The sequence below is a fragment of the Phaseolus vulgaris genome, chromosome 11 (assembly GCF_051622355.1).
Source record: "Phaseolus vulgaris cultivar YP4 chromosome 11, ASM5162235v1, whole genome shotgun sequence".
Lineage (NCBI taxonomy): Eukaryota > Viridiplantae > Streptophyta > Magnoliopsida > Fabales > Fabaceae > Phaseolus > Phaseolus vulgaris.
Window position 1 is genome coordinate 6,526,508 of NC_143508.1, and position 11,558 is coordinate 6,538,065.

General features: G+C 34.1%; 1 protein-coding gene across 36 annotated transcripts; it reads right to left on the reverse strand.

The window, feature by feature from the left end:
- Positions 1-2,479: 2,479 nt before the first annotated feature.
- On the reverse strand, positions 2,480-10,818 carry LOC137820144 (RNA binding (RRM/RBD/RNP motifs) family protein). 36 transcript variants are annotated; one of them, XM_090296931.1, is made up of 15 exons: positions 10,522-10,813; positions 9,706-9,804; positions 9,167-9,294; positions 8,555-8,708; positions 8,316-8,425; positions 7,834-7,917; positions 7,708-7,756; positions 7,528-7,619; positions 7,208-7,334; positions 6,964-7,043; positions 5,429-6,873; positions 4,524-4,637; positions 3,716-4,447; positions 3,413-3,488; positions 2,480-2,913 (listed from the first exon to the last, which is right to left on the reverse strand). In XM_090296931.1, exons 2-13 carry the CDS (start codon positions 9,796-9,798, stop codon positions 3,879-3,881), a joined length of 3,045 nt encoding a protein of 1,014 aa, XP_090153057.1. In that variant the 5' UTR covers positions 9,799-9,804; positions 10,522-10,813; the 3' UTR covers positions 2,480-2,913; positions 3,413-3,488; positions 3,716-3,878. The 36 variants fall into 36 exon arrangements, with proteins under 36 accessions (XP_090153057.1, XP_090153054.1, XP_090153051.1 ...); XM_090296928.1 differs by having other exon boundaries at positions 2,480-2,910; positions 3,731-4,447; positions 7,208-7,337; XM_090296925.1 differs by having other exon boundaries at positions 2,480-2,605; positions 7,208-7,337.
- Between the last annotated feature and the right edge of the window lie 740 nt (positions 10,819-11,558).

Genomic DNA, 11,558 nt, shown 5'->3' on the forward strand with positions numbered 1-11,558 from the left:
AATTTGCTCCTTTTTCCTTTGTCCTGATCATATTTCTATCAACACAATATGACACCGTTAGTAAAAAAAATTAAATAAATTATATTATGAATTTTATATTTTATAATATATTTTTGAATCTAAAATATACAATCCAAAACATATAAATACATTTTGAATTGTATATTCAAGAATATATTTATAACTTAAAAAAAAGCAACATAACCAACAACAAATGATAAAAAAACATAAACATTCACTTCTTCAATAAAAGTGACGGTGAAACATAGTGTCGGTGATGGAAATTCGACAAATGAGAGAAAGTAAAGGGTGGAGTGGAATTAGGGATGACAAAACGGGACGGACTATGCGGACCAGTTTGTGACTTGCTAAAAAAAACACGAGACAAACTGTCTATTCTAACCCGCTTATGCACGTCCTGCATAATCTACAACTCGCGCGGACCAAGTGCGTGACGGGATAGGCTGGTCCGCATGACCTGCATGACTTAAAAATCTCATATTTTACATTCTAGAACTTTCACTCACATCTTATTACACATGTCGTGAGAATAATATTATGAGACCATTTACCTAATACGTCTAAATAAAAAAAAATATATATATTTCGTATGCGAACCGGATCAACCTTATGCATACGGACTAAAAAAATCAACCCACATATTATGTGTAAGACAAACCAAATATAGGACAGATTTATGCGAGACCGGTCAGTCAGCATTTCTCATGTTGCTAAGTAGAGTGGGATGCAACACAAAAAGAAGAAGGGAAGAAAGGTAGAATTTAAAATTAATATAAAGGAGGGATAATATGATCTTTTCACGTATTCTATTAGGGTACAGAATGCAAAGGCCCATTCCTCAAAAGTTAGCATCAGACAATGGGCCTAGTCTATTCGGGTAGTGCTTAAAAAAAGGTTGATTTCTCAAGAAGAAACGTATATTAATGAGTTTAAACGATTGAATAATAACTTTACATAATAATAGAAAGTGGACCTTAGATAGAATTTGGAATATTCAAAGTATTCCGTAATGGATCTCTTCATTTAGTGGGTGAATTTGTTTTGGACTTTTATTAAAAAATAATAATGAAATAAAATATTTATGTTGTTTAATATGTTTTTATAATTTATTTACTCTAAACATGACTTTCATTTTTTAAGATGAAAATCTTATTTATTTTTTGAGTAAAAAATTATTTTAAAAAGTATTCCTTTCATAAGTTTATATAAATACATTTAACAACCTCTTAAATGTTAAAATGTTAATCTTTCGATTCGATTGTACGGGTAAAAATGGGACAATATACTTACACATGTATATCATATAATTACAGAATTAATTTATGTCTTCTTAAAATTATACTCTTTTTTTTTTTGTCTTTATCTATGTATTTATTTTTAGGCGTTTATCTCTATCAATATATCTTCTTTTACTTCTATATTTAAATATATTTATTTATTATCAATTATAATCATCATAATATAATAGAACTAAAAAAAGAAACTTGATTATTGATTTAATTATACACTTATTTAAATATATTATATTTGTCTATCATCGTAAAAAATAACGACGACTTATTATTTCTCGTTTATTACAATCCTTAGTACTAATATCATTATTATTGTCTGACATACCAATATTCAGACATTCTCACTATACCACAACAACCTAATAATTTATTAACCTAGAAATTATGTAAAAAATAGTTTAGAGACAAGTAAAGGATAAGTAGAAAGTTATTAGTCTTACTCAAATTTAGAAGTGAATAATTTAAATTAGAAAATTACAAAAAAATCTGATTTTAATTTGGTAAAATTTTAAAACTTAACATGCATGTGCTTTGCAGCAGCAGAACATGTTAATGGACAACACAGAAATCAGTAAAGTAAGGAGCTAGAATGTTGACCAATTTGTGAGGATGGATCATCCAATCTTATCAGCACGATCATTTAACCTGGGAGTTAAGTGCAAGTGCATCAACCTGGGAGTTAAGTGCAAGTGCATCGTGGTTATTCCTATACACTATAACTGTCAAAGTTTAATGCAAAGAAAGGGGTACATCACCAAATACAAAATATTCATTCTTTCTTGCATTTATTGAAGACTTTGTTTGTGGCTTGAGAAAGGGCAGATTCCAAATGCTTCGATGCTGTCATCAGCTCACAACTTCATCTTTTACCTTACTTAATCCATGTTTTGCTAAACTTCTTCGCAATTATAGTTAATGTTTTAAAAAACTAACATGAGATTTGTACAGGATGAAAGGATAATTAAATACAAAGACAATTAACATTCATTTTTTTTTAAATATAGCTAAGGGGTTGCAAAGACTATTTAAACCTCAGGTGTGGCATGGAGGGGAGGAAAGCGGCCATCAAAACCACTGGTATTGCAATTTCAATAATAGATTGATTAACATTAAAAACATTCTTTAATTCTTTAGATACCTGAATGTAATTTTAAAAGAATTTATAATTTAATATAAACTGGATGTTGTATATATATATTCACTATTAGGCTGTAAAGACAAATTTTACCCTCTCCTTTTGGATGGAGGGCAGACGAGAAGGGGGACACATTTGGGATAAAGGGAAACCCATCCTGCCAAATGAACACACTATCAAAGTGACAGACTTGACAAATTACCAGTGACAATTATGAGACATAACTAATCTCATTCAACAAAATGATTTGGGTATCCCATAGCACACAAATGAATTGTGTAGCCTAAAATAGACAGAAACCTATTTAATAAATACATAACCGTCACGTCGAGAGAGCAATAATGTCCCCAACATTATGTTCACACAAAGGTTTTCAGCTGCTCCGGAGAATGCAGAATAGAGACTGCTAATAGAGACATGCCCAAAAGTTAAATCATAACAAAGGCATGGGTCACGCCATCCCTGCTGGTTATATTAGTTCGAAAAACAGTATCAAAATCAGAAGCCACCAAAATAATAACCAAAAAACGGGGGAACACACAACTTATGGAAAAAACAGTACCATTAGAAGCAGCAGACACTTGTCTCGTGGTAAATATATATGAAACGATTTCAAGAAAAATTTACGCAAAATGGGGAGGCAAATTTAATATTAACTATGAGAAACATTTGTAAAAGGAGAAATATGGCCATAAGATATAACAGAGCGCAACAGTATTTCATTCACATCACATGGAGCTTAGTTAGAATACGATCTATTTGATATTCATACCCAATGGACAAACTATAGCATGTAAATCGACTTTCAAAAAAATTTTGCTTTTACTAGTCACATTCAACCACTACCAACAAGGGTAGATAAAACTAAATGGTAAGTTACAAGCAATAGATAAGACTGATCTACTTGACTTTGAATCAAGTTTCCATGCTTAGTAATATGAAGGAACACTCAACTATGATCTACCTGCCAGTTTGATCACGTTAGCACTGACAGATGATATCTTAAAATCCCAAAACAGCTCACTTCAGCCAATCCAGAACTACAAAGAAAAAAGATCAAAATGAGAGCACGATCACCTAAAAAAGGCAAACCCCAATGCCATCTTAGAAAATATGAAATCCAGTTCAAAAAACGAATGACTTTTTTTATACAATCTCGTTTTGGCAAAGGTAGGTAGGTGAACACACTTTCATGAACATCGAGCAAGATGGGCAATGCCATTTTAAGCCAATAAAATTATGGAAACAGAGCAAGTTTACTAATTACCAACTGTAGCCATACTTATACTTTGGGGAGCTTCATCATTAGGTAGCACAATACCCGCCAGCAAGAATAACATCCATCATCCTCAGCAACACAAAATTGTTTGTCCATTTCTGCTAGGTTTAACCATTTCCAACAGTAACAATGACACATAACTAGCAAAAGGTCACATCCCAAATGTTCTGTTGTAGAGATCCCCAGAATTTGGCATCCGAAATTTTGAATCATCATATCCTGAATAAAATTTATTGAACCCAAGTCTTTCATTTCTCAAAAGCTCGGCCACACCCAAACCATTTCCACTCTGCACCTCATTCCATCCATCCCATTGCCCATTTGACAAGACTGCATTTGCAGACTGCTGCATAGACAGCTGTTGGAATGGACCCAGATTACTGACTTGTGACTGATCTAACCTTGAAGAAACAGCATAAGAATCACCAAGTTGAGAAAAAGTATTCCCAATTTCAGAAAATCTATGGTTTTGCTGTGGTGACAGAGATCTTTGCATCAATAATTGAAGTCTAGCATCATTTTCAAAGTAATTTAACTGCGGCATAAAATTGGATCGAATGTCCAGTGCCGGGCTGTTCAGTGCACCTTGAAGTCTCCCTTTGCCAACTGCCAAAATAGCAGGGTCCATGTATTCAATATCCCCAGCACCACCAAGGTTTCCAGCTGAAGGTGACTGATATGAATTTCTCAAAAGGGAAGAATGGTCAAGTAGAGAATTCCCTGTCAAAAGGACTAATAAATTCAAACAATATATTAAAAAAAGGTATATAGAAAGATAGAAAGAACCATAACTAACCAGAAATGGAGTCAAAACCCTGTTCCACTCTCTCATTGGACGAAAAACCAGGTGGTGGTGGCCTGCTTGGAATGGAAAATCCCGGTGGGGCTGAAACTTGTGCCCTTGAAATGGCTGCAACCATAACAAAAGCAAGGTCAATACATCAGATGAAAACGATAATCTGAGACACCTGTAATCAATATAACACACTGCCATGCATAAATTCAGAGGAAGGAAACAATTCCCAGATAGTGAAAATTGAAGTTGTCCAGTTACTTTTCTCACTCTGAATTCTTAACAAACTGTTATCCAGCCGATACCGTGCTGAAGATTCAATTTCTACTATTCTACACAATACTCAGATTTTTTAAAGGAGCAAAATAGGCTTCAAGGTTCCATTCCAACTGAACACATTCACTATTTAGTTATTTAACTCCTTGAGGTTAAAACAATTACTCAATATTGGCTCACTAGCTTCAGGAGCTTGGGAGTTTAAGACAATTACATCACAAGGAAAAAAGACTAATTTCTTAAAGTCTTCCAACCTTGTTGAAAAGTCAACACAAAGATTCTCCCCTTTCCACATGCACAAATGGAAGATCTTCAAAGCACAGTTGTATAATCAAATACCACAAACAGCACAAATAATCGGGTTGCAAACAACAAAAAATATACAGAGGCAACAGTAATTTAGAAAATCAAGGAAGCTACAAAATTTCAATTTTCAAGGCAGAGAAGATTAACATTAATATATACAAAGGAAAAGAGAGTATAACCAAAATGTGCCTAAAATTACAACATCATGGTGAAGAAATCTTTAAAATACACATCACAGTAGCTGAGGAACCAATAATAAGAAATGGCCAATATAAAGAACATATAAAGGCTATAGTAGGATGCTAAAGGAAGCTAGCATTACTCACCCGAAAGCTTGTTAGATGAAATGAAATGACCACTAGCCATATTTTCAGCTTCTTCAAAGTTACTAGTACGAAATCCATTCGCTATGCCCGACTTATCCATATACAAGTCTCTTTCTGAAAAATTCTGGAATACTTTATTATTTGACCGTTGATGGTTTACACCATAAGATGTATGTGCATCAAACATTTGGATTTTGGATTCCTCCTGCCTTGCAAAAGAGAATCTTGATTGATTGTTACTGTGAACTTTCCAAGAACTAGATATGTTTAAAGGACCAGACTGGTTATCAGTATTGTCACCCAACAACTTAGCTAAATTATGTGGTGATGTTAGTGAGTCATCCCAGGCATCAAAATCCATGGACAAAATATTAGAAATTATACTACTTTCACCCTTATCCATAGTAACATCATGTCCAGCATTTACTGCTTCAACTAATCTTTGAATGCTATGTCCATTTCTTTCATCATTAAGCAGACCATACGAGCTGCTGCTGACCAATTTCTCCGGGTGGTCATTGCATAGTATATTAGATGCATGTAATATAGATTCATCAACAGATACAGAACCTGCATTCACGGAAGTACAACCTTCACCATGCTGCAGAAGACAAGGGCTAGAAAGGTTTGAGACATGAAGGAAACCAGTTGACTTTGGCAAATAAGAACGACAAACAACTTCTGGATCCTTTAGTCTTTGATTATCAAAAGATGTTATATCATCATCAAATTCCACAGCATCTGATACTACTAGAGATTGAGAATCCAATTTCCAATCACACTGTTCCCTAGAATTACAAACCTCATTATCTGGTGTAGCTATACCAGCCACATTTGTAGTTATTACATCCCTAAATCTGTCATTATATTGTGATCCTTGAATTTCAGGAGATTTAATCAAGACATAATCAGTAGGCGGGCTATTAGGTTTGGTTATACTGCAATGTTCAGCATTTCCATCAATGTTAATTGAGGACAACTCAATGGACAAATTTGGAATCTCTTCATTGGTAGAAGGCATTGCTTCCTCAGGGCCAGAGTTACAAGACTGTCCAGTCATGTTGGTAGAATTTATTGTATTTGCTGTGGTACAATTGCCATCACTATCTCGAGACAATGGTAGAGAAGATAACTGGCTGTTCAAATTCACAGGAACAGGAGACACGTCAGAAGATGGAGATTTTTCTCCTGCACTAACCAGGCCGTCCGCACTATTGTTGTATTGTTTAACAGGTTTCAACAATTCATTTTTCACTCTAGTTGTCATACTATGACTGCCATCACTCGATGGTGGTCTCTTTGTAACATCAGAAGCCTGAATTGAGCCTGTAACAGCTGCAAAAAATGCTAGCGAGCTGCTGCCTGTATCAGGTTTGGGCTTGGATGGCCCATTTGGATAAGATAGACCTCCAGCTAGGGGCTGACAATTTGTGGCCTGAGTACCCCTGCCAAATATAAACATAGCTTGGAACCATAATTATCTTTAGATAAGTTCATCCTTCAAAGCCAAATACAAAATTATACACTGTACATACCATGCAGCACTAGCAGGAAGGGGGATATGTCTCTCATAGATTCCATTTGGAGGTGAACCTCTAACAGTGTTAACAGAGTTCTGCTTCACAAATTAAATTTCAGTTTTTTTGCATCACTGAGTGCATATACACTTAACTAAGTTCAGCCATTAAAGAACAAAATTCAAAAGAGCTCTAAAATTCAATATGACAAAGGCTGATATGCAAACAAAATGCGTTTCAAGAAGATTAAAAAACGCCTTACATTTGAAGGATTTTTCACAATAGGCTTTGGAGAAGTAGTGTTCATATTGTCATCCAGTGGAGGAGGTAATACACTCCCTAACCGCCGTTGCATATTGTTAGTTGCACCAGTGATCTGTTGAACTCGACTTCTTCAAGATATCAAAGTTAGACAAGATATAATTCTTTGAAAAAAACTACATTCAGTGCAAGCAATTACAAGTACAGGAAAGCACAGTCTGTAAACATGTTTCAGAACGCATCTTTTGTCCACCACAATATAATTGAAACAATCTTCTTCATTTTAACCAATTAAATAGCTTGAGTACAAAGATCATATACCTGGTGTATGCTGAAATTATTTCATCTTTAGTAAAGCTATCTTCTTGAGAGCCAATCTCATGCAAATATAGACAATCCGGATTGCTGCAAGGCTGGTCATAGAGATCTCTCATCAATTACAAGCACAATAAATTAAGCATAATTTGAAAGTCGTGTCGTGTAGACTAGTAATTCTCATACCACACTTCGGAGCCATGCATGACAATATTTTGTGGTTCCAAAACAAGCCCTGAAATTTTAAATTCAAAAACACAATGCTGAGCATCCTATGTAAGAAAAGTTTGAATGAAAGCAAATATTTTGTACCTTAAAGGTCTACCCTCCAAAACAAATCCATGTACATTTTGAATACAACGAATTGCTTCCTCTTCCTTTGCATAAGTTATATATCTGAAACAGAAATCTTTAATTAGGAACTATAGTATTCATATTAATAGAGTGTGTCATATAAAGATAAAGATAATAATTTATGCTAATATAGCAGCAGGAAATAAGTGAAGAAAGGGGGGAGATACCCCCATTCTCAAAAATTATAAACATGTAAGGAAGCAGCCTTTTTATGTTTTCCTTCCATGAAAGAAAAAGATTGTGGTACATGAACACTTCTTTTCTCTAGTTAATCTTCCCTTCTTGTGTGAAAAGAAATGCCCAATAACCAAAAGCTATCCAATTCATATCAATGAAAACAAGATTAAACAGCACAGATTCTATTTACTGTGGCCAGCTAATAATTTACAGAAACCCACAATACCATCACGAAACCACAAACATGAAGAGAATATACTTACACACTGCATGTATCATTTGGAAACTGTTGGATGACACCAGCTGCTGTTCTAGACATTGACACTTTTAAGACCTTCCCATACTGACCAAAATACTCTCGCCGCTGAAGAAGCTATACAAATAATTATTAAAATAAAAATGTGCTCAAAGAAATAGACCCAAAATTTCCAACAAAAAAGAGAACAAATGAGAAGAATGGAAACATTCAGGTGCTTAAGAGAGGAGGAGGGGGAAATTTTACATCTTCATCCGCAAGATTCAGAGGCAACCCAACTATGTAAACAAGGTTCCTCTGAATCACTCGCACACTGCTGAGCTGCTTGCGCCCATCAGATGATTTAGACTTCGACTTCTGAGTCTTCATCTTTTTCTCCATATTAACTTCATTCACCAATCTACAGGAAAAATATCATCACCATAAATGCTCAAGTAAACTGTAGAATAATAAGATCTAAGGAACAGCAAATTCAGTTCCTTTATCAAGCAATGAAAGCTTTGGAGTTTTTAATTATATATATATATATATATATATATATATATATATTGTTGAATGCAAATAGAGTATTTTGATAAGACAGGTACAAGAAACATACTCTCCAACATATTCTTCTTGTTAATACATTATCTACAAATGGTTGAAAATTATTAAGAATGAAAAAATCATGGGGTTACTATCATCATTTCCTGAGTTCTGATAAAATTCAAACAAAATGAAGGATTTGTTGCCGTTCTCATTCTGCCAAATAGTTATGCAAATAAATGAATGCATATTAAATCGGTGAAAGAAAGAGAACTTCAGAAACAATGAAAGAAAAACAATCCTACAGAAATAAAATAGGGCTCACAGAATAACCTCTCACAGTTTGCAGCCATCCCAACAATCTTTTCCTTATCATAAGGAGAACGACATGCGGGGCATCGCCCGTCAGTGTCATCCTTCTCAGCCATGTCCATTATGTGATGCCAGCACCAGACACAGATCTGCAATCAAGGAAGAATGAAACTGACATAAATCATAATGATCCTCTGTGATTAAGACATATCACCCAGAAACAGAACGCAGACAGCACCTACATCACATGTACAAGCCAATTTCCAAAAGATGAAGTAGTTTATTAGGGGTGAAATAATATTGCTGACTATTGCGAGAAATAACAACAAAACTCAGTTAAAACAACAACATAATAGTTAAACTAAATTAAAAGACAAATGCTACTTAGCACAGTTACTGGTTGAATAAAATACAAATAATAAGATCAGCTAGAGGGAGAGAGAAATCATAAACCCTGGTAAACAGTATATTCTTCAGAAGAAAAGGAAAATTTTATACAAACCAAAGAACAAGTCACTGACTTGCAATAAAATTAATTAAAAGAATACATAGAATCAAACCTCGTAACCACATTTGCAAGGCTTCAACTGCTGATCTGTCAAATCCATTTCTTCAGCACAGAGAGGACATGTTCTTTCTCCTTTGTCACTCATGATTGCCTGCAGGAAAACAGGCATAAACCACAAACACTGATGTCAAATAAACATAATAAATCATGGCATGAAAATCTTAAACCAGAAAGAAGAGGAAAACTCTTATCCAGCATACTCGTGAAAACTATCCTGACACAAAAAATATATGAGAAAAAATAACCCCACCACAGCTGCGAAAACTATTATACACCAGCCAATACAACAAGTTCAGTGTTTCTGGGTTGTAAAACATTCACTAAAGAAATATTGTGACCAACAACATAAAGTTGATAAATGGTGCATTTGCATGTGAATTTGAACATAAGACGATGAAGACAACAACAACAATAACAATAACATCTAGACATAAATCCAAACAAAAACCCATCCACAGTCTATCGAACTCTAACAACATTTGATTAATCAATAAAAAAACACCAAATCACTCCAAAAAAAAATAATAATCTATGCATTGAAGTACGGCCCAGCCAAAACACCACAGATCAACTAAATCATCGACCAGAACAAGAGAGAATCGTGTAGATATACAATAATAAAACCCAAAAAATTAACAAACGAAATCCAATATACAACGAAATGAGAGCTTCCAATATTAGACATGAAAAGGGGAAAAACACGGACGGCGAGAATATTAACCGTAATTTGAGAAGCAATTAGGGATCTAAGCAGAAATCGCATTGGATAGAAGAAATTAGGGTTAGAAATTGGGAGTGGATGACTCACAGTGAGATCGAGAAGACGAAACTGTGAGGAGGAGATTGTCTGTGAAATCGATAAGAGGAGAGAGAGAGGGCAAAAAGTTAAGAGGGCAGAGAAAAACCACAGGGTGTCTTTTAAAAGAGAGAGAAGGGGCTGTTTGGATGATGGCGTTTTCGGCTTTTGGCTCTCTATCTCTATCTCTTGCGCGTTGCTGTCATTTGCTGAGACAAATAACCTCAGCTTATTACTTAATTACATAAAATGCCCCTGCCTCTCTTCATTGTATCTCTCTCCCTTCTGTTTTGTCCAACACCTCAACTTGTTCCACTGTTCCACTTCCTAAAGGACCCATACTCCTTCCTCTTCCCCTAAGCGGTGCATCAGATATGCGACACGTGTCTAGTCTTTTGATCCTACAAATGTGGTTGTCGAACAATTCTGTGATGCTGAATTTGCATGCAGAAATAAAAACAATTCATTCCATCTTTTAATTAATAGTCACTTTTCTAGACAATCAAATTAAAATAATAGAAACAAAAAGAAAATTAATTTTCTTATTAAGTTCAATCAATCCTTGAAATGCTTAACTACTAATTGTAATAAAGCCAAGACATATAAAATTTATTAATATGTATTTTAAATATTATGCTAATACTAGTAAATGTTTTTTAAAGGAATATTAGTAATTGTCAAGATTGGTATTATTAACTCTATAGATAGGTACAAATGTGTATTTATATTTAAAATATACTTAATATTTAATATGTACATTTTTTATGAATTGTTTAAATTAATTAATTTAGATGTGATGTGGTGATTCACGCATTGTAATTTTAACGGATTTAATATCGAAATATTAACGTTGTTATGTGGATCAAACTAAGTGAATTTGATACGTCTAATAATTTTAAATTACTTCTAAGTAGTGATTAAAAACAGTTTACATATAATTTTTTCAGACTTTTTTAAAAGCAAAATTGTGAAAAAATATCCATCAAATTCCAAGCAAATAATATATCAGATGAGTTAATTGATCCTACCATATTATCCCAACAGATTAG

What these genes read in the sequence shown, in the direction of transcription:
- LOC137820144 (XM_090296907.1), bottom strand. Translation starts at nt 9,822, where the DNA reads ATGCCTGTTTTCCTGCAGGCAATCATGAGTGACAAAGGAGAAAGAACA. An exon ending in ATGCATGGCTCCGAAGTGTG is followed by an intron (nt 7,620 to 7,707) that starts GTATGAGAATTA and finishes CTCTATGACCAG; the next exon opens with CCTTGCAGCAATCCGGATTG. An exon ending in TTGTGAAAAATCCTTCAAAT is followed by an intron (nt 7,047 to 7,207) that starts GTAAGGCGTTTT and finishes TAATTTGTGAAG; the next exon opens with CAGAACTCTGTTAACACTGT.